This window comes from Zea mays, chromosome 3 (assembly GCF_902167145.1).
Source record: "Zea mays cultivar B73 chromosome 3, Zm-B73-REFERENCE-NAM-5.0, whole genome shotgun sequence".
In the NCBI taxonomy this organism is placed as follows: Eukaryota; Viridiplantae; Streptophyta; class Magnoliopsida; order Poales; family Poaceae; genus Zea; species Zea mays.
In genome coordinates, this window is record NC_050098.1 from 159,187,198 (window position 1) to 159,210,432 (window position 23,235).

The following is a 23,235-nucleotide window of genomic DNA, read 5'->3' on the forward strand; positions in this document are numbered from 1 at the left end:
GTCCGGGAAGACTTCGATGGAGGTTGTGGAGTTGGTTCCCTGCGCCCGCAATAAGTGGGGTAACTGGTGGGATTTCTGGTTTTACGTTTCAGAGGGCGCAGTCGAAGACCACCCAGGGCTCCCCGTGGTCGTCATGTGCTCCCATCACTATGTAGCATACCCGCAATTTGAGGTAGCGGAGGATGACGAAGACGAAGGAGCCCTTCGTTGCGCTGCCCGCATGAGTAGCGGGCGCGATTTAGTTGAGGAATTTATCGGGTACGGGGTATGGCCCTTGGCGCATGGCTGGGCGCTGGGCGAAGTATGCCCTCGCGAGATGCCCTCCCGTGGCGGGCAGCTGGTGCGAAGTCCTACCTTCGCGCTGGATTTGCGTGGCCGAGATCCTGCCGCATTCGTGCGTGAAGCGAAAGACGGGGCGACAAGGATCGTGGGGCGCTACGTGCCGAAGACCAAGGGTCTGTGGAGCTGGGATATCCGCGGGTCCAACGACAGATTGAATCGGGTTTTTGACATGAACCGCTTGCCGTACGGTGATTATCCCGGTGTGGACGCCGTCGACCGCCGCGGGAAGAAACCGATGGGCGGGACCAAGGAAGGGCCTTCGCAGGAGGCTGCCCCGGCTACTAAGAAGAGGAAATTAGGTACTATAGTGGGAGGAATGGGGGTGTCTGATAATTTTGCTGTGGAGTTGATGGGGACATGCGTGGCCCCCGGGGGAAGGATGTCTTCGCCCGAGCTCCAGGAGTCTTCGGCGCGAATGCTGGAGGTTACCGAGGGTCGATGGCCAAAGAATCTTCCAATCCCCTGGGCGGAAGGCGAAGACATGTCTACGTCTCGTATAGCTCGTGGCTTGAAGATTTTCCCTTACGGACGGAATATTGCTGCTGTTGTGTCGGTAGTGATGACCAAGGACCGTTAAGACGCTGCGCAGAAGCACCGGGCGGTTATCAGGATGGCGGACCCGAGGTGTGAGGCAAAGAGAGCGTGGGGGAGCACGAAGGCTGCAAAACCGGCCACGCCTGGGTCCAGCAAGCCGTCGGCGGGCGCGAAGACAGCTACCGCTGGCGTGACCAAGTCTCCCTTGGCCGAAGCTGCGAAGGGACGGGAGCTGCCCTCGCCGGGGAAACGTGTTACCGACTTCAGCACGAACATCAGCATGGAGGACTATTTTGTCAGTAAGTTTTTTTGGGCCTTCTGACCGGTGATATGTTGCATTACAGGGTCCAGCGAGGGACAGATGGTTGTTGTCCCGCCTTCGGTGGCAACCGCTTTGCCATCGGCGGAGGTAAGGGCGAGGGGGACCACGCAGGACCCGTGGGCCGCCTTCTACGTGAGCGGCGAGATTCTGACAGCCGCTGCCGCTAAGGACGTGGCAGGCACCATGTCCCAGTGGCTGAGGGAGGCATCGCAGCGGATGTCGCAGCAGCTGTCGCAGCAGCTAAGTCAAGTAAGTTGAGTTGGACTTTGGTGTTTGTTGTTTCCATGAAGATTTGGGTCTCATGTGTTTTTGTCAGGCGGCTGACTTCGCCGACCGCGTTGCGTCTGGTGTCCTGACTGCGGACGTGGCTGCCGAAGTCGAGAGACTTCGGGCACAGCACGCGGATGCCGTCCGAGAGAAGTCGGTCGCGGAGAGCAAAAGCCACCAGTTGGCGGAGAAGGTGGCCGCCTTAGAGGCCGAGAAGACGGACCTTCGGCGCCAGATGGCAGAAGAGAGGAGGGAGGTGAACTAGGCCATCGCTGAGGCGTAGGCTGCGCAGGCTGAGGCCAAGGTGGTGCAGGCGGAGGGAAGTCTCGCCAGCCAACGCGCTGAGGAGTGGGAGGCGAGGTTCAACGCTCTGCGCGGCCGCGTGGATAAGGCTGAGGCCTCTACGCGCTCTGAGGTTAAGCGGACGCTTGCACAGTTCGTGAGTTCATATCGCGAGCTGGGCGCGCGTACTGCTGACTTCAAAGTGCCTGACCGGGAGGCGGGCCTTCGCTTCCTCGAATGGTTGCGGGAGGAGTTGCTGGTACTCCCAACCATCATGGAAGGTTTCATGTCCTTTGCCTCCCTCGTCACCTGCGAGGGGGGCCATGAATGCGTTGTCCCGCGAGGGGTGCAGACACTATGAGGTTTTCGACCAGGCAGACGAGAGCTTTGAGCGCGAGATCTTCAAGGCCGAAGACCCTATTGTGAAGCAGTCAGCGGGGGGCCTTTTTGATAGGATGTGGGGGGCACATGGTCGGGAGGCTGTCAGGGAGCGATCCGACCGGGCGAGGGAGCAGGTAAAGGTTATTATTTTTGTGTGGTTGGTTGCGTGTTGGTATGTATATTTTTTGCTGAGTGAATGTGTTGTTGCTGCAGATGGAGCGTGCCGAGGACGTTGAGGACTTTGGAAGTCTGGTCGGCGCGCCGCCCGAGGCTGTGGAGGCCAATCCGGTGCTGCCCTTGGACGTCGGCGAAGGCCCCTCGGCCGTGGCCGTTCCTGCCATGACCGGCGGCGAAGACCCTCTGTCGGCCCCTACGCCGACAATCGAAGGTGCCCTGGAGGTGGCGGACGAGCCGCCAGCCGAAGACCCCACGGCCGCGGCCGGGCCCTCGCAGGTGGCTAAGTAGCTAAATAGGTGTGGGGAAGTGTGTAAGTTTTGTCTGCGTGTTACTGAACCTCGGTTGCTGCGCAGGTTCAAGGTTTTGGGCCTGCGCACGCAACCGCTACTGACACTGCTAATTTTGTGACGGCTTCGACCGTGGTTGATGGAGATGTTTCAGATGATTCTGTGTCTAAGTTTTTTGAGTCTGGTGATTCTGGGGGTTCGGTTGTGTCGACGGAGGAGTCTTCGGATGAGGACTTGGATTATTTTGCGGCGCTGGATGTGGCTGCGGTGGGAGCTTCTCTGCGCGTGGTAGGTGCTGAAGTTATTCCTAGTGCGAGTGCTAGGCGTAGGCGGCGAAGGGCGGTCGCGAAGCGAAGGGTTAGTGAAGTGGAGGGAAGTCATCTTCGTGTGGACGGGGCTGGTAAGCGAGAGTTGTTGTCCTCGCCGGCTGGGACGAGTGTAGGTGAGGGGGAGTTGCGAAATCTTTTTGAGGGTCAGGAGCTGAGGATAATGCTGTTCAACTACAGGGAGATAGGCATTATCCCTAAGGTTGAGCCAATGTAACGTGTGATGCCCTTGCTGTATGTATGTACCCGTGATTTGTATGAGGCTGTGTGTCTTCGTTGATTCGGTCGCGCCCGTAGACGACTTGTGTGCGGGGAACCTTTTGGGAAATGCTTTCGGTGTTGCGCGCTTGCTGTGCTAGTCTGGCTGCACGTGTGGGTGCCTTTTGCGCGGAGAGTCCTTTGGAGAGGACTTCGATTTTGGGCACTTACTGTGCTGGTCCGGCTGCACCTGTAGGTGACTTTTGCACGGAGGATCCAGCTGCACTCTTAGGCAACTTTTGCACAGAGAGTCCTTTGGAGAGGACTTCGATTTTGCGCACTTATTATGCTAGTCCAGCTGCACCTGTAGGCGACTTTTGCGCGGAGAGTTCGGTTGCACCCTTAGGCGACTTTTGCACGGAGAGGACTTCGATTTTGCGCACGTATTGTGCTTAGTCCGGCTGCACCCGTAGGCGACTTTTGCGCGGAGAGTCTGGCTGCACCCTTAGGTGACTTTTGCATGGAGAGTCCTTTAGAGAGGACTTCGATTTTGCGCACGTATTGTGCTTAGTCCGGCTGCACTCGTAGGCGACTTTTGCGCGGAGAGTCCTTTGGAGAGGACTTCGATTTTGGGCACTTACTGTGCTTAGTCTGGCTGCACCCGTAGGCGACTTTTGCGTGGAGTGTCGCACGTGATGGTAGCCAACGCTGTCCCTCACGGTGACTTTGGTGTAGTCGAATGCCGAAGACCGTTGATGCGGTCTTTTTCGACATTGGCTTAGTTTTTTGCGGGGGATTTTTGCTTGTATATTACATGGCTCCGCCTCATTAAAAACCTCACCCCCCTAGGAGGAAAAGAGTGCGGGCCGGAATAATAATGTTTGGCGAATTACAAGGGCGTGATGGTCCTGAGGGTTCAAACAAAAAATTTGTGAAGACTGTCTATATTCTAGGAATGTTCCAAGTCTTCGCCAGATTGAGTTGTTAATCTGTACATGCTGGGAGACGACTTCGTCTTGACGATAAATGGTCCTTCCCACTTTGGTTCCAGCTTACCCCGTGACTCTGTTCGGGTTGTTCGGACGAGTACGAGGTCCCCTTCGTTGAATTCTCTTGGGACGACTGCGTGGTCGCCCAGGCCTTCGTTTAGGCTTGATATTTATTGAGGGCCTGCAGGGCGAAGATGCGGTCTCTGTCGATGAGGTCTTTGGAAGTTGGCTCATCGACGTCGGGTACTGCTGAAGTGGTTGTCCGTAGGGACCCATGTTTGATTTCCTGCGGGGTCATGGCCTCCGATCCGTATAGCAGGCGAAAAGGAGTGAATCCAGTCGCCCGACACTCGGTCGTGTTCAGTGCCCAGACTGCTTCAGGTATTAGGTCGGCCCATTTGCCCTTCTTGTCGTCGAGGAGCATTTTCTTGATCGCCGTGAAAATCTTGCCGTTGGCGCGCTCCACGACGCCGTTGGATTGTGGGTGGTAGACTGAAGCGAAGGCGAGCTTGGTGCCAATGGAGAAGCAGAAATCCCTGAAGTCTTGGCTGTCAAATTGCTTACCATTGTCAACTGTGAGCTCGGACGGGACTCCGAATCGGCAAACAATGTTTTGCCAGAAGAATTTCTGGGCAGTCTTCGATGTTATTGTGGATACCGCCCTCGCCTCGATCCACTTGGTAAAATACTCGACGGCGACGAAAGTGAACTTGAGGTTCCCTTGGGCCGTGGGTAGTGGCCCGACAATGTCCAGGCCCCAGCGCTGAAGGGGCCACGTGTGTGCGATTAGCTTTGTGAATTGCGAAGGGCTTCCTGAGCGTGGAGAAAACTTCTGGCAGGCTTCGCATGACCTTGTGACCCAATTTGCGGCGCAGATCATGGCGGGCCAGTAGAAACCTTAACGGATCACCTTGGCAGCTAGAGCCCTGGGCCCTGCGTGAGAGCCGCAAGTCCCGTTGTGGACTTCGCGCAGGATTTGGACGCCTTCGGTTTCGGTGACACATTTGAGCATGGGTTAGCTGACCCCCTTCTTGTAAAGCTGGCCTTCGATGAGAGCGAAGTCCCGGCTTTGGTGTTTGAGGTGCTTGGCCTCGTTGACATCGGCTGGATGGTAGTATCCTTACAGGAACAGGGTTATTGGTGCCCGCCAGTCTTCGGTCATAATGAGGTTGACTATGTGGTGGCCTTCGCTGTCGTTGGTTATTTGTAGGCCCTCTGGGCTGCGGACGGCTTATGTGCCGATGACATGGTAGAATATGTCCGAGGGTAGGGCCTCGCCCCTGGCGGCTGCTTTGGCCAACGCGTCGGCCTCCTCATTATTGGCGCGGTCTACATGCTGCAAGGTGAAGCCTTTGAATTGTCTCTCGAGACTGCGGATAGCTGCAAGGTACTACATAAGTGCGGGGTCCTTCGCTGTGTAATCTTTCTCGATTTGGCCGGCAACTACCTTGGAGTCTATTCTGACTATGCAGGTAGTGACGCCAAGTGCCCTTAGCTTGCGAAGGCCGAGGATGACAGCTTTGTACTCTGCTATATTGTTGGTGCACCTATCAGACTCCAAAGCAAAGCTGAGGCGTGCAGCATATTTGTGCTTGACCCCTGTGGGTGAGGTGATGACTGCAGCGACGCCTTCCCCCGCATGGCACCATGCGCCGTCGCAATGGATGGTCCACACCGTCTCCGCAGACGTGTCCGACTGTGTTATTGGCCCAGTCCAGTCGATGATGAAGTCCGCCAGGACTTGTGACTTGATGGCTGTCCGGGGCTCGAAGGTGATATGGTAGCCAGAAAGCTCGGCTGCCCATTTGGCGATCCGGACTAATGCCTCCGGATTTCTGAATAATTCGCCGAGTCCCCTGTCCGAGGTGACCCGCACCTTGAATGCTTCAAAATAATGGCGTAATTTGCGCGAAGCCATGACTACTGCGTAGGCGATTTTTTCTAGTTCTGTCATATTGCATTTGGATGCTGTGAGTACTTCGGAGACGTAATAAACTGGACATTGCCTGGTCGTGCCTTCTCTGTCCTGCTCCTGAACCAGCGCTGCACTGACCGCGTGCCGCGAAGCCGCGATGTAGAGCAACTAGGGCAGCGAGGGGTTGGGGCTTGAAAGAATTGCCAGTTCTGACAGATGCTGCTTTAGTGAAGCGAAGGCCGCCGCTTGCTCTGGTCCCCATGCAAAGTCTTTTGCGCCGCGTAGCGTTTTGAGGAAAGGTAGGCTTCGCTCTGTGGATTTGGAGATGAATCTGTTGAGGGCGGCCAATCTGTCGGTCAGTCGTTGGACGTCTCTGGCTGACTGCGGGGGCGTCATGTTGATGATGACCTGTATTTTGGTCGGGTTGGCTTCGATTCCGCGGTGCGACACCAGGTATCCCAGTATCTTCCCCTGGCGAACACCGAAGACGCACTTTTCGGGGTTTAGGCGTAGTCGTGCGTCTCGCATGTTCGCAAATGTTTCTGTGAGGTCAGCCAGATGGTCTTCTTTGCTTTTGCTGGCAACGACGATGTCGTCCACATATGTAAATATGTTTCTACCGACTTGGCTCTCGAGCACCGTTCTGGTGAGATGAGAGAATGTGGACCCAGCGTTCTTGAGTCCCTCCGGCATTCTAATGAAGCAGTACGTGCCGAAGGGTGTTATGAAGCTGGTGTTGGCCTTGTCTTCCTCCTTCATATAAATTTGGTGGTAGCCGGAGAAGCAGTCGAGGAGTGACATGACTTCGCAGCCTGCCGCACTATCGACGATCTTGTCGATCCGAGGCAGCGGGAAATTATCCTTGGGACAGGCTTTGTTGAGGCTGGTGAAATCGATGCACATCCGCCATTTGTCGTTCTTCTTTTGCACCATGACTACGTTGGCGAGCCACGTAGGGTAGGCGACTGGCTCGATGAACTTGGCCTCAAGCAGGCGGTGTACCTCGGCCTTGGCGGCTTCTGTCTTCTCATCAGACATCTTGCGCAGTCGTTGCTTCTTCGGTCTCACCGAAGGGTCAATTCCCAAGCTGTGCTCGATGATAGAGCGACTGACTGCAACCAGGTCGAGGGCGGACCAGGCGAAGACGTCCTTATATTTGGACAAACAGGAGAGGAGTCTCTCCTCGTCGTGTGAGGTAAGGTCTTCGCTTATGATGACCGTTTGCTTGGGCGTTGACCGGTCAAGGGGGTCAGTCTTGGTCCCATCGTTGCTCTGCAACTGTGCCTTTTCATGTTCTTTGGCGATCGGGCTGGTTGACTCGGGGGCCTCGCGCTGCGCCGTGAGGCAGTATACGTTCCTTTGCCCTGGAACGAAGTCTCTTTCTATGTTGCGTGCGGCCTGCTGATTGCCGTAAACTGTGATTGCGCCTTGTGGACCCGGGATCTTCATGCACAGATAAAGTCCGTGAATGGCTGCTTCAAACTTGTTGATGGAGCCCCGACCCATGATGGCGTTGTATGGGTACACCATGTCGACAATGTTGAAAGTAATTTGCTCACTTCGGGCATTAAGTGCTACGCCGAAGGAGAGGGGTAGTTCTATTTTGCCAACAGGAAAGGTGCCCTTGCCACCGAAGCCATACAGCGGGTTGTCCAAAGGCTTGAGCAAGCTATGGCTGATGCCCATGCGGTCGAAGGCGTGGAGGAAAATGATATCCGCCTGGTTGCCGTTGTCCACTAAGACTTTGTGCAGGTCCCAGCCTGCCACGCTGCAGTTGATTACCATGGCGTCGATGTGGGGTGCGCTGTGCAGGTCGACGTCTCTGGCATCGAAGGTCAACGACACATGGGACCACTTCGTCTGCACGACTGGGCCGGTGACGGTGACGTGGTTGACGCTGCGGTAGTGGTCCCTCTTCTGCCGCTTTGTGTCGAAGTCGGCGCTGGATCCCCCAGTGATCATGTGAATGACTCCACGATACGGTTGATCGGCGAAGTCTTCTTGTTTTGGTGCGTGGGGGTGATGGATGTTTGGCTGTTGCGGGTGCGGAGGTGGGGGTGGGGGAGGCACGATTTGTACCTCCTGATGTTGGTATGCGTGGTTGGGTGGATGCTGAGCGGGACCATGGTTGTATGGTGGTGGGAGTTGTTGATATGTGTGCGCAACAACTCTTGGGTTGTCGGCTGGTTGCGCCTGAGACATCCTGTCTCTGGTGGCCTTCGTCTCCGGGCAGTCCCTTGTTGGGTGCGCGCAGTCTTCGCCGTGGAACAAGCAGTAAAATCTGCACGGTTGCTGCGCCTGTCCTCGGCCTCGACCGCGGGTCCCTCCGTCGCGGCCCTAGGGGGATAAGCTTGGCGGCGAGGGGCCTCACCAGTGGGGTGCTGGTTGGCGATGTTGTGTACCTGCTGCTGGCTGCGGCCGTCCCGACCGGATTCTGTCTGCGAAGGCCTCGTCCACGTGCGGCTGGACCGGAGGGTCTTTGGGTTTCCTCTAGGACTCGACCTTGCGCTGGTGGAGCTCTTCGGATCTGGCGTACTTCTCGAATAGCTGATACAGCTCTTGGAGGTTCTTGGGTGGATTTATGATGCAGTGGCTGTAAAGGACGCGAGCCCGAAGGCCACTGATGGCATAGTGAATGGCTATTTGGTCATCGATCGAAGGCAGTTGTGACTTGACGGTCAGGAACTTGCGGTAGTACTCCCGCAGAGTCTCTCTTTCTAGCTGCTTGCAGAGTGACAGTTCAGCCAAGGCGTCGGTGTCTGGGCGGTACCCTTGGAAGTTGAGCAGAAATTTGTCCCGGAGACTTCTCCAGGAGTCGATGGACAGCGGGGGCAGTCTTGTGTACCAAGTGAGAGCCGGGCCTTCGAGGGCGATGATGAATGACTTGGCCATCGTGGCGTCGTCCCCTCCGGCTGATGCAACGGTGACTTGATAGCTCATGATATACTGTGCCGGGTCAGTGCTGCCATTGTACTTGGGGTAGGTCCCTACCCTGAAAATGGTGGGCCATGGTGACACTTGCAGCTGCGGCGTCAGGGGGCTTCGCTTGTCAAGGTAATTGATGCCTTGGAAAGCTGCGACGTGCGGGATGAAGGGCCCACGGTGAGGGACGAATAGGTCTTCAACCGGCGCGCGCTGCTGGAGGGGCGGGCCGTGCTGCTGCAGATCGTGTTGGCCTTCGCGCTACAAGAGCGCAATCTCTTGCTCAAGCTCCTGGGCCCTCTGCTCTTCATCTCGTATCATTTGGCGCAGCTTGGCCTGCACAGTGACGCGTTGGAGTTTGGCCTCGAGGATTTCCTTCTGCTTCTGAAGATTGCGATTTCTGAGGCGTAGGGTCCGTAGCTGTAGCTGCTCTTCTGCGGAGACGTCGAGGACCTCGCCGTCCTCTGCTGCGTCCTCGCCCGCTGGTGGTGCGAAGCCTGGGGGTGGCACTTGTAGCTGCCCTTCGGAGCTGCAGGTGCGAAGGGTGCTTTCTGGAGTGTGTTGGTCATTGCGCTGTCTCTTGCTGTGTGCTTCATCTTCACCAGCTCCTTGGTGGGTGTTGTCGGTGAGGGCCTAGCCCTTTTTCTCAGCTAGCAGGGTTGCCTTCGCTGCTTCGTCGACGGATGGGGCTGCCTTCGAGTTAGCTCTTTTGGGTGCCATCGCGGGTGATTTTTCCGTAGCACGAACGGTGGGCGCCAATGTTGGAACTCGCGTTCTCGGTCAGGTTGTTTCCAACAGGGGGTTGAGTGAGATGGGAACACAGTTTTTCTAGAGGCAGCAATTGCTCTGTTAATCCAGCCCCTCAAGGGCACTGTACGGGGGGTATTTATAGGCGCCTGAGCGCCCAGCGTCTCGGTTTAAGGACGCATGTGCCCTCAAGCGCCTAGGTCACTCCCGGAATATTCCCATAAAGCGGGTTTACAGACTATCATTACATAAAAGCATTTACAAATCGGGCCCATAACACAACCGGCCGCGCGGGGCCTGTTACAATGGGCCGAATTCCACATGGGCCTTCGTGTTCGACGAGGACGCGGGGCGGGGCGACCTCGTCGTGGGCCTTCGTCTTGCAACGTGTTTGACGAAGGGTGGGAGCTGCCAGTCGTTTTGCCTCCGTCGAAGCAGCGAGACTGGCGAAGGCATCGAGCGAGGGGTTGATGCAGCGAGACTGGCGAAGGCTTCGAGCGAGGGGTAGTGTCTTCGCCTTCGCCCCAACAGATGGCTTGAATGGAGGTGGTTGGGGGTATTTATAGCCCCAACCACTATTCTAGTCGTTGCTATCGATGGCACACCGGATAGGGCACTGTTCACTGTCCTGTGCGTGCCACATCAGCATGCCGTTGGGGTTTGGAGCGGTTGACAGTTGAAGTTCTTTGTCTTGTAGTTGCACAGCACAGTCCAGTGTCACACCAGACATGTCCGGTGCGTTCTAACTTTCTGCTCTGACCTCTGACTTGCACTGTTCACCTTTTTCAGTCGAACATTGGGCGCAGGTTACCGTTGCTCCATTGGCTCATCGGACATGTCTAGTGCACACCGGATAGTCCAGTGAATTATAGCGGAGCGCCTCCCTAAAAAACCCGAGAGTGGCATGTTCGAGTGGTGCTTGGCCTGGGGCACCGTACAGTGTCCGGTGCATATCGGACAGTGTCCGGTGCACATCGGACACTGTCCGGTACGCCACTGGCAGCACCATTCCAACTCTTTGCTCCAAATTCTGTTGAGTCCCCAACTTAATTTCTTTCTTGGTTTATGTTGACCTAATGCACCTGAGATAAAAGACATCCAGGCAAACTAGTTAGTTCACGTGGTTTGTGATGGACGTTAACTACCAAAATCGATTATAGGAAATGATTAAGCCCATTTCCCTTTCAGCGGGTTACAAGCGGGCAAGAGAGGGAGGAAGGGCTCCCAAGTCTCTTATGCGGGTGTGGCCCTAAGACTACAAAACCAGAGTCCTACGCTAAGCCTTGGCTCTGACCTCCATGTCTTCAGGTCTCACCGTGTGTGTGGTCGCCTTCCGTCGAGTGTATTCTATCTCGTGTGTTCGGGGGTCCATCCTTCATCTTCGTGGCCTACCTCCTCCTTTTATAGGCCAAGATGGGGGTTGGCAGTTGGTGGTTTCTTTGAGAAGGAACCATTATATCGTGGTCAAACCAAGTGTCTTCCCTAGTGAGGTCGCTTGTCCGTATGCGCCTTGTCGTCTGGTCGTCTATGTTCGTGCTCATCATGTGAGATGGCGTGGGCAGCACGGGGCCCCGACACCATAGTTACTACCTCTGCGCCACGCCAACCCCTGGCCTCCGTAGCCTAGGTCTCGGCGTGGCTCATCGTGTTGCGGGCTCATGGACAGTTCATGCACTCATGCCTAGGCTTGATAGGTCATGAGTGCACCGCTTGACCGGAGGGCTGCACATATCATCAATGCGCTGTAAGCCAAGGGTCTATGCAGGTCATGAGTGGGAGGTGGACCAGCTCTCTAATGCTTCCTGGTGTCAAGCTTAGTTAATGTGGCCGAGCATTATGGTGAGTTGGTCTCCGGCTTGGTGAGGAACCCACTCGAGTAGTTTCCTTTCGGTTTACCCGACATCCCTCTATTGCTCTGCCACTCGAGCGTTTACCACTTGATATCGATGAGGATTGATGATATGAATAATTATAATCAAGGGACTGGGTTACTCTTGCTTGGTTAATAATCAACGCTATGATTTAATATGATTCTTCATTTAACATGATTCTTCATTTAAGTCTTTGTTTATATAATTATTTTTGTAATTAGACTATATTTAATACTCATACTTGGCATTCAAACAATTGATATGACCTAGACTAAACTTTAGACCCATGTCACCCTGTCAGTACGAGATAGCATTCCAATGTGTACTCATACCAAATATTTAAGCCTGCTTGAAAGGCATCAACATATCCTTTTAGTCCCAAGCAAGTTGGGCTAGAGTTGAAACCCAACAAGAAGTCACCAAAAAGAGAAAGAGAGAAAAGGGAGGGGAAAGGCTTTTGAGAGCACTAAAAGGAAAAAGGCCTAATCACAGTTTAGCCACGCGGATAACTTCTTTCCAATCACTTCTATCCAAACACAACTCCTTTGAGATATTCCATTCCTTCAAGTCCCTTTTGATAGCCTTCTCCCATGTCAAGTTTGGTCACCCTGTACCTCTCATCACATTATTGTCCCGTCTTATGACGTCATCGTTTCCCACTCGGTTCAATCTTATGTGCCCACCTATCCAATGCAACATACGCATCTCTACGACACTTAGTTCTTGGATATGTCATCTCTTAGTAGGCCAACACTCAGCCCCATATAACATAGTAGGCCTAATCGTTGTCATGTATAACTTGCCTTTCAACTTCTGTGGCACTCTGATATCACATAGGACTCCCGATGCTTGACGTCATTTCACCCATCCCGCTTTGATCCTATGGGCTATGGCTAACATTTTTATCAATACCAACATCTCTCTGTAGCACCGTTCACATATAACGGAAGGTGTACTTCTTTTGACACTATTTGGACTCCCAAGCTTACATCTTCATACTCACTAATTGTAGTACCAAAGTTACATCTCATATACTCGGTTTTGGTCCTGCTAATTCTAAATCCTTTTGACACTAGAGTCTGACGCCATAACTCTAGCTTTCTATTTACTGCTTCCTAACTTTTCTCTACTGGAACTACATCATCAACGAAAAGCATACACCAAGAGTCATCTCCTTGTATATCTCTCGTGACCTCATCTATCACTAAGACAAATAGATAAAGACTCAAAGCTAATCCTTAATGTAGTTCTATGTTAAAATAAAAAATATTTGTATCATCATCAATTGTTCAGACGCTAGTCACAACCTTATCATACATCGTAACATACTTTATTTGGACTCTATGCTTATACAATACTTACCACACGGGATTCTTAGAAATTTTATCGTAAGCCTACTCGAAAGAAAGTAGAGAAAAAAGATTCGCTCTCGCTCATGGCATTTGATCAGCCTGCTTGAAAGAAAAGCTAAATATGTAGATGTAGCCAGTGATTTATTCGATCGCCTGCTTGAAAAAAAATCACCCTCGCTGCATTCGATTCGATCAGCCCGCTTCAAAAAAAGGTAATGGAAAAAAATATAAATTCGCCGTCCGTGGGGATCGAACCCACGACCACGTGGTTAAAAGCCACGCGCTCTACCACTGAGCTAGGACGGCTTCGACATTTGTAATCATTGAGTACATTTTAATTAGCAGTCATACAAGAAACATTTTCTGGTTTGATTAGTTTGGCTGAAAAGGATAAGGGAAACAGTTCTTGCTGTTCATAGTGGTAGCCCAGAGATCTGCAGTTGGGCTGGTCAATTGACCCGGCTAAACAGCGCAACGTTTCATTTTCACTTTCACAGCAGCTACACAGTTATTGCCATGCTATGCTCCTAGCCACAACTCGTGTATGCTACGCATGGCATGGCTATTACACGGCCTGAGGCTGCTGCTGCACGCCATAGTCCTTGAGTGGGATCACGTCCATCTTGCCGCCGAGGAACTCCGGGAGCTGCCCCTCGTCGATCTCCCGCCGCAGCGTCTCCTGCAGGCTCTTGTCCTCCACGAACACGAACTGCATGCGAATCGCATCGTCGCGCAAAACGGTGGTTACTGAGGAGACGATCGAGAGGAGATGGATGGACTATGAAGAAGCCAGCAACCTACGCTACTAGCTACTTTCTCATTGTTCCCCAAAATGAAAACGGCAGTAGTGACCGCTGGGATTCGGAGACCATCGACCGAGACGGGGGTACACAGTACAGTACGCTCACCTTGTCCCTGGTGTTGGTGTCGATGAAGGGGTAGATCATCTTCCACGCCTTCATGAAGATGTAGGGCACGTGGATCATCAGCGCCTTGCCGAGCCGCTCCGGGTAGTAGTTCTGCAGGAGACGACATGAGAGGAGGAGAGTCAGAGAAGAAATCTTGCCTCGATCGTTTCCCAAGGAAGGAAAAAAGAAAGAAAAATGGAACCTTTTTGTGTGGTTTTAGTTACGTGCATTTACTTACTGAAGGCGGAATTGAAATAGTAACTAGTAGTAAGTGATGGATGAACATGAACGTATACCTGCAAGATCTCTATAGCGGCAATGTATGCCCGGACGTCACAGTTTGAGTACCCCCAGCCCTTGAGATCAACGATGCAGAGGAATTTCTCCTGCCCTCTGGGGATTCTGCATAGATTAAATTGTCCCCGGCCAAATTATTACGAGCTGAGACGATGTTTTGCAGCGCGTGGCAGATCAAATCAACCAGAAGCTCAGAAGAACTTGCCATGATTACCTGGCACAGATCTTGTCGAAGAAGTAGACAACAAAACCTGCACAATTAAGAGCAGCTAACTGTGTTCAGGCAGGTACGGTTCAGGTCGGACGGCACACAAATGTTAGCAAACCAACGACCAAGGAGGGAAGACCGAAGACATGCATGCATGGACGGAGCAGCTAGCTAGCAGTGTCACAACAGGTGCGTACTCTTGAACTCTGCCATGTCACGGCCGGCGGAGAAGTGCCTGGCCGCGAAGGCGACGAGGATGGGGCGGCCGGCCCTGTCGACGCCGCCCATGCACAGCTTGTCCTGCGACAGCTCCCTCCTCACCTGCTCCTCCGGCACGGAGCCGCCGGGCGCCGCCTCCCTCCGCCACTTGAGGAACTTGAGGAACATGGCGGAGGCCTTGTCCACGTCGTGGTCGCGCGCGCGCAGGAACCGACGCAGCGTCAGGTTGTCCACTGCCTGCATGCGCACCGGCCTCCTCCAATCAGTTTCTGAAGTCTTTCAGCGATTACTGAAAGATATATTGTTGTTCGGTTAATAATAATGATGATGATAATAAAGAATCTTTAGGTCTTTTGCCTTGCCTCCTTTGACCAACAGGGATCGATGGAGAGGATTGGATATCTAATTTAGTTAATCTGGAGGCAAATTAAGGAGAATGACGGGGCAGAATGGCTGGCATGTCCGTGTCTCTTTATGATCTTTCTTTTTTGCAGAATGATGCCTCCCTCCGCCTTCGTCTCTTCAAGCCTATTTTACTATCGCAAATCTGCAATACTCCGTAGTAGTAGAATAGTGTAGTATAGCCGCCATGCTTGGCGCGTCGAGCATTTTATATTCATGGAAGCCGAGTGCCCCACTGTCCAAATGCATGCCACACCCTGTTCAGCTTTAAATTTTGATGGCTGGCATGTCCACTTGAGATTGTTTTGAACACACAAGCTCTTGACGAATCCTACAAGTTAGCTTGCTTTATATCCATGCCTTCACCCAAATTTTTTTAAAAAAAAAAATAGGGAATGACCAAGTCTCAGGAATTAGAGAAATTTGACTTGGTACGAATTTAAAATGATTTATGTTTTCATGAAATGGAGGAGAGTTACTCTTGTGTGTTCCTTTTTTTAAAAAAAAGACATGGCAATAAGTATTCCCGTTCCCCGATTGAATTGACATCATCTACGACAGAGAATCAGGGATACCAACCCTTTCACCGTAGATTAAAGAACCAAGCGCGGCATGGCAAATTTTTTTTTAAAAAAAGGATGTTTCATTAATTATTTTTCAAGTGTTGCTTTAATTTCAGTATAGACCGGGCCTACTACTCTGTGTACTGAAAGTTTTGCTTTAAGTAATTAGGGTTTTATTTGAAGGGAAATCTGTGAAAGAATAATGACACCAGGCTGGTACTATTAATTTTCACGGAGAAATAACCATGTCATGTAAGATTCAAAACGTTCTAGTCCGTGGTGATAATTTCTTCTTGGCTGTGTGAGAGACTGAGTGAGAGACGGCAACAGGCGATCGAGCAATGGATGTGCTGGGGTGTGGGTGGATCGATGAGCAGCTCACCTTGGCGTTGGGGTCCTGCGCTTCCACCATGGGCCTGAGCTGGGATACCTTAAGCCACTCCCCTTCCCCCGCCGCTCCGCCTCCGGCCGCGCTCGCCATCCTACTCCTCCGCCTCACCGATCCGCACAGCAGCAGGTGCGCAAGGGAAGAGGCGGCGGCGGCGGGTGCTGGTGTGGAGGATCGGAACTGTTGCGTTGGCAATGGAGCTGGTCGGTCTTGAACCCCAGTTATATATATAAGACTATAGAGAGAGGCTCCAGTATCTTCACCTTCTTGTGGTTACAAAACAATACAAGAGCGTGGGTCGCATGGCGTGCGCTGGACTTGTCTTGTTTCCAATCTCTTTGTTTTGTTTTGTTTGTTTTTTGTGATCCGTTGGAAGTCAAGACGCCGGCGACGATGTGACCGGCCAACGGCCCTGCGCCCGTCCTGCTCCTGCCCCGCGAGGCCGCGACGACGGGAGCACCGGGGCCCGCCCCGGGCACCATGGCGTGGCGTGGCGCCCGCTCACTGGCCGCGCGCCCACGTGTCTCCCCGGCTACCTTGACCCCGCAGCTTTGACGACGGGTTTATTAGGATCCAATCTGGGCCGAGAAAGTCGGCCCATGTGTTCTGCCAAATGGAAAATGTGGTCAGTCATGGCGACTTTATTGATCTGCACGGGGGACGGGGCCCGCCTAATCTTCTGACCCGTGACCTGGGTGGGCATAGGAGCTTTATTTTCCATTCCTCCTAAACATTTTTTAAAAAAACAATAAAATACAATAAAAACAGCACGGAATTTTCCAAAGCTAGCCAATTGAATAATGCCAGAAGTGATGGCAGTACCACTACCACGACACTCGCCGCAGCGGCAAGTCACGCCATGATTCGTGGCGACGCCCTCAAAGTCAAAGGGCTGTTCTCCCTCTAATTCTTTTTTGTTAATTGAGATAAAAAATTAGATACCGACCGTGACTAGTTCTCTTTTCTTCCTTTTCTACCGCTTTCTCTCTTTTCGGATGGATCCAGTCCCAATCATAAGATCGTCTCCAGCAATTTTCTTATCTTATTGTCTATTTTCAAACTTCACTTTATAAATAGTGTTAAACATTATCACCAACAATGTTGTGTCTCTTTATTTTATACGAATTGAAGGCATTCTATGATTATCTCCAACAATTTATTCATCCTTATACTCAATTTAAACTCCACGCTACGAACAATGTAAAATAGTCTACGGTATAAACAACGTATAACTGCTAGACACACCCCTCTTTTCTCACTACGACCGCGAGCGCTCTTGTGACTTGTGAGGCATTTGCACGGCAAGGCTACTACTACTTGTTGGGAATAGTCCCACGTTGTGTGGTGAGCGTGAGAAAGCATGATTTATATGGTTGAGGGTGCAACCCCTAAAAGGTTAGCTTTTTAGGGAGTGTTGGCCCAAGAGACCTAAAGCTCGCTGTTATACGTGCGGGCGCGTGTGTTGCGGCCCGACAGCCTGAGTGGGCGCGCCGTGTGTGCGGGCGGCCCCACGGACACGCTATGTGTCGACAGTCCGGTTCCAACAATTGATATCAGAGCTAGGTTGGCCCAGTACATTCTCAGACAAATCTCGGCTCACAATGTGTGAAGGGAAGATTATTGGGAATAGTCCCACATTGTGTGGTGAGGGTGAGAAAGCATGATTTATATGGTTGAGGGTGCAACCCCCTAATAGGCTAGCTTTTTTGGGGGAGTGTTGACCCAAGAGACCTAAAGCCCGCTGCTATACGTGCGGGCAACAATAGGTATCAGAGCCGGGTTGGCCCAGTGCATTCTCAGACAAATCTCGGCTCACAATGTGTGAGTGGGAGATTGTTGGAAATAGTCCCACATTGTGTGGTGAGGATGAGAAATAGAGATGGCAATGGGTACCCAAAACCCGATGGGTTTTTACCCCATTAGGGTACGGGTTTGGATCAATTTTCATAATCATGGGTTTGTTAATGGGCATAAATGTATACCCGACGGGTTCATGGGTACGGGTTTGTTCCTATAGTACCCAAACCCGTGACCCCGTGGGTTTTTTAAACCCGACCAAACCTAGTGCATATTGTCATTTTATTTTATAAACGAACAACAAACTTGTTATCTACCTATTTACTTCCTAATTTTTATCAAATAGTGAATGTATAAGTAGTTGGTGATAGTGTTGCTTGCTTGCTATTATAGTTATTACTAGCGTTATATATGTGGTGGATGTATAACTTAGTGCAAGGTAACTTGATTATACAACTTATTATTTGTATTTAATTCTCTCTGCTAATATTATTTATACCAAATCATGAACTCGTTGTTCATTACATAAATTTTGGACCATGATCTCATTAATCACTATGACACTTATTGATTATAAAAAGAATAAGCATATTGGAGATAAAAACCTGCGGGTAATCCGTGGGTACCCACAAACCCGATGGGTACGGGTTTGGGCAAAATTTCAAACCCGTCATAGGTACGGGTTTTTTAATGGGTGTAAATTTTTTTCACGGGTACGGGTTTGGGATAACAAAACCCGACGGTTTTGTACCCGTTGCCATCTCTAGTGAGAAAGCATGGTTTTATATGGTTGAGGGTGCAACCCCCTTATAGGCTAGCTTTTTGGGGGGAGTGTTGGCCCAAGAGACCTAAAGCCCGCTGCTATACGTGCGGGCGCGTGTGTCGCGGCCTGACAGCCTGAGTGTGCGCGCCGTGTGTGCGGGCGGCCCCCACGGACACGTCATGTGTTGGCGGTCCAGTTCCAACAATTTGTATCAGAGTCGGGTTGGCCCAATGCATTCTCAGACAAATCTCGGCTCACAATGTGTGAGGAGGAGATTATTGGAAATAGTCCCACATTATATGGTGATGACGAGAAAGCATGATTTATATGGTTGAGGGTGCAACCCCCTAATAGGCTAGCTTTTTGGGGGAGTGTTGGCCCAAGAGATCTAAAGCTCGCTGCTATACGTGCGAGCGCGTGTGTCGCGGCCCGACAGCCTGGGTGGGCGTGCCATGTGTGCGGGCGCCCCCCACGGACACGCCACGAACACGCCATGTGTCGGCGACCTGGTTCCAACAATTGGTATCAGAGCCGGGTTGGCCCAATGCATTCTCACACAAATCTCGGCTCACAATGTGTGAGGGGGAGATTGTTGGAAATAGTCCCACATTGTGTGGTGAAGGTGAGAAAGCATGGTTTATATGGTTGAGGGTGCAACTCCCTAATAGGCTATCTTTTTGGGGAGTGTTGGCCCAAGAGACCTAAAGCCCGCTGCTATACGTGCGGGCGCGTGTGTCGCAACCCGACAGCCTAGGTGGGCGCGCCGTGTGGGCGGGCGGCCCCCACGGACACACCCTGTGTCGGCGGTCCGGTTCCAACAATTGGTATCAGAGCCAGGTTGGCCCAGTGCATTCTCAGACAAATCTCGGCTGACAATGTGTGAGGGGGAGATTGTTGGGAATAGTCCCACATTGTGTGGTGAGGGTGAGAAAGCATGATTTATATGGTTGAGAGTGCAACACCCTAATAGGCTAGCTTTTTAGGGGGAGTGTTGGCCCAAGAGACATAAAGCCCGCTGCTATACGTGTGGGCGCGTGTGTTGCGGCCCGACAGCCTGGGTGGGCGCGCCGTGTGTGCGGGCGGCCCCCACGGACATGCCATGGGTCGGCGGTCCGGTTCCAACAATTGGTATCAGAGCCAGGTTGGCCCAGTGCATTCTCAGACAAATCTCGGCTCGCAATGTGTGAGGGGAGATTGTTGGAAATAGTCTCACATTGTTTGGTGAGGGTGAGAAAGCATGGTTTATATGGTTGAGGGTGTAACCTCCTAATAGGCTAGCTTTTTGGGGAGTGTTGGCCAAGAGACCTAAAGTCCGCTGCTATATGTGCGGGCGCGTGTGTCGCGGTTCGACAGCCTGGGTGGGCACGCCGTGTGTGCGGTTGGCCCCACGGACACACCATGTGTCGGCGGTCTGGTTTCAACACTACTAACCTGCAAGTGTGTAGTTTCCTTTTGCGCGCACACAACCTGCAAGTATATATATGAGCATGACCGATAGCTCCTCACACACAAATACACATGTAACGTAGCTAGTGTCTACCCGATAGCCGCCGCCGCACCCTGCTGTCATGCATCCTCACATGACGCACGTGCAACGTGTCACACGATCCGGCAATCGGCGATCTCCTCACGTGCACAGGCGCAGCGGCCAGCGAGAGTAGTTCCTCTCTCCTTAGCGCTCTGCCACATCATCGGTGTGACCCACTCACCCACATGAATACAAGACCGATGGAGTGCACTATGCACGTAGACCGAGCGACCAACAGATGTAGGGACTAGAGGATTACACAACACACTGCGCACTACGCACCACCGGGATCAAACGGTCAAGGGATCATGCTGTTAGGCAAGAAAATTATTTGTGTCTAATATGCATTGTATTTATTTGTTTTGAAGAAAATATTTTAATGATCTTACTTTTTACTGTACAACATTAAATTATTTTAATTAGTTAATAAATAATATTAAACAATAGTTCTTATGGTACCATGTCCTTATTTATAATGTCGTCCCGGCCCCTCAAAACTCAGGAACAGCTCTGCCCAGCGCGACGGGGTCCATCCAAGATGAGTCGATCCCGTCCCAGCATGCCTGTGGATAGTATTTGTTGAGCACCATTTTGAGTGCGTGGACGGTCCGGACAGTTCACGCCTATGGGCCGGACGGTCCGCGCAGGCGCAGAACAGATTAGGGTTCCAAGTTTCTTGCTATGTTTGTTGGCAAAAATCTCGGGATAAGCTCGGAAATTAGTTTGTAAAGGGTCCAGCCCCCCTCCTCTATAAATAGAGAGGTATACAGCCGATTTGTAATCACCAATCGAATCAATACAACTTCTATTTCGCATTTTATCTTAGGAGTAGTTCTAGTCTAGTTTAGGTTTAGCATCTCGATCCCCAAATTCTTCGCCTCTCTTCGACTCTACGCCGATTAGAGGAGTCTAGGTCGGCCGGCCCGAGCCTAGACAACCCCTAGGATCTCTCCTTTCCGACGGGGTCCCTCCCGGGAGCGAGATCCAGGCGTCGCCGGCGATCTTCCGCCGCCCCTGCGCACGCGCGGACCGTTCGGCCCCAGGGCGCGGACCGTCCGGTCGTCAGGCAGGAAACCCTAGCCCCTGCGCTAGGTCGCGGACCGTCCGGCCCCAGGCCGCGGACCGTCCGCGCCTGACCAGAGAGCACCGCAGCTGGTTCTTCTTGAGTATTTGGCGCTCCGAAAAAGCGTCAACATACTTTTTGGCGACTCCGCTGGGGACAACACATATAGACCTATCAAATCGGCTCTTAATGGCCGGTTCAAAGGATAGCTCTGAAGTTTCCACCAGCAATATCATCACACCGACATGGGAAACCTTGCCGGCTGAAGAACAACTCCTGTTCGAGGAGCGTCAGGAGCAGCTGATCCAAGAAGCAAAAGCGAAGTTCCTGGCCGACTTCAAAGTGGATAGGAACAACAAAGTCGTTCGGCAACGGGCGACGGATCTGGCTTCGCTCCGATCTACTACGATTACCCCCAATGTAAGTAACACCAACGAACTCCAATCTCTTAAAGCTTACATAGACGAGCAGCGAGAACAGTTGCAACGTATCGTAGGGAATATACAAAATGATCATAAAAGGCTAGTGCGTGTGTTTGATAAGTCTACTATGGCAAATCTTCCTTCGCACGAGGTTGAATTGAGGGAATACACACATAGCTCATCGGCTACAGGTTGTCACGACCAGTCACAATCCCTTTATGGGATGCCGATGGACATGTACTCTGGGCAATGACAGCCTCCCTCGCACATCGGTGATAGATTTGCCGATCTGCGCATGTCCGGACCGTCCGCACGTGGGCGCGGACCGTCCGGGCCAGCGGCGGCCGATCCCATTTTTAGAAGCGAATTACTGAGACCTGCACCCAAGCCGCCACATGCCGTGCAAACCCTAGATAGCCCATTTGGACTGTCTGCATATGGCGCCAGACAGTCCGAATATAATGTCGGACGGTCCGGCCACGTGACCGGACAGTCCGCGCACGGGGCCAGACGGTCCGCATATTTAACCAGATGGTCCGGCACAGAGTTTTTTAAGGAGGATGGATATCCAACTCCGTATCCGTCCCAGCTAGACTCCCCATCTCACCATATGACACACCAGCACCATAATATAATCTATCAAACCCGTGAGAGTGAGTACTTTCCGGCCCCTAGAAGGCCAGAAAGGAATGGCCAGTCCTATGAGCCTCATAGGGCATGCATTAACGCGCCGCAAAATCCAAACCAATGGGGAGGAAAACAATATACCAACATCCAAACAAACTCCCCCATATTGGATCAAAGAGCCGGTGGTCTCCCACCTGCTGCCATCGATATAGTAAGGGAGGAAATAGTTGGGGCGTTCCGAGATAAGCTCAGAGTTAGTATAGTCCCTGGGGGGTAGTCATATCGGAGACCTGATGATAGCCAGTTTGACCGGCTCCCATACCCACAGAGGACCAGAATACCCGAATTCGTAAAGTTTTCGGGTGACCAAGAAAAGAGCACGCGTGAGCACATAGACTAGTTCTTAGCACAGCTAGGAGAATTGACCGACACCGAAGCATTCCGTGTACGTTTATTTTCATTATCTTTAACAGGGACTGCATTCACATGGTATGCCACGCTCCCTCCTAATTTCATTTTGTCGTGGGGAGATTTAGAACAAAAATTTCATGAACATTTCTTCTCTGGCGATTATGAGCTAGATTTAGTAGACTTAGTGGCCCTACGACAAGAAAAGGATGAATCAGTTAGTGATTACATCCGGAGATTCCGGGATACGAGAAACCGATGCTTTCAAATTCATTTAACAGATAAACAACTGGCAGGAATAGCCTTTGATGGATTGCACTATTATTTAAAAGAGAAATTAGAAGGCATCCAGTTCTTTACGCTAGCACAATTACATCAGAAAGCTTCGGCTTGTGAAAGCCAAAGCAAAGAACTAGTCAAAACGGTTCATCATAATGTCCATATAGTAGAACACAATCAAAGTAGTTCGGACGGTGAACCAAAGGAAATTTACACTGCCGAAATAGTTTGGCCTGAGCAGGCCAAATCTTCGGCTTGCTCCTCCTTGCAGCCAGTTCAAAAGAAACAGCAGGAGGAGATTAAGTTTACATTTAATATTGGCAAATGTGAAAAGATATTCGATGAATTACTAAAGAATGGTAACATTAAAATTGATTATATCGTTTCACCTGTCGACGAACTAAAGCGTCGCGCATACTGCAAGTGGCACAACTCATTTTCCCATGCCACT

The 23,235-nt window shown here is 51.9% G+C and overlaps 1 protein-coding gene and 1 non-coding gene across 3 annotated transcripts; both read right to left on the minus strand.

The window, feature by feature from the left end:
• Positions 1–13,146: 13,146 nt before the first annotated feature.
• On the minus strand, positions 13,147–13,218 carry TRNAK-UUU (transfer RNA lysine (anticodon UUU)). Its single transcript has one exon. It is a non-coding gene; the product is annotated as a tRNA-Lys (tRNA).
• LOC100283884 (uncharacterized) lies at positions 13,219–16,169 on the minus strand. Of its 2 annotated transcripts, none has more exons than XM_035965898.1 (6): positions 15,892–16,104; positions 14,523–14,833; positions 14,332–14,368; positions 14,117–14,222; positions 13,821–13,931; positions 13,219–13,621 (listed from the first exon to the last, which is right to left on the minus strand). In XM_035965898.1, exons 2-6 carry the CDS (start codon positions 14,785–14,787, stop codon positions 13,478–13,480), a joined length of 663 nt encoding a protein of 220 aa, XP_035821791.1. In that variant the 5' UTR covers positions 14,788–14,833; positions 15,892–16,104; the 3' UTR covers positions 13,219–13,477. The 2 variants fall into 2 exon arrangements, with proteins under 2 accessions (XP_035821791.1, NP_001150254.2); NM_001156782.3 differs by having other exon boundaries at positions 13,224–13,621; positions 14,523–14,781; positions 15,892–16,169.
• Positions 16,170–23,235: the final 7,066 nt, after the last annotated feature.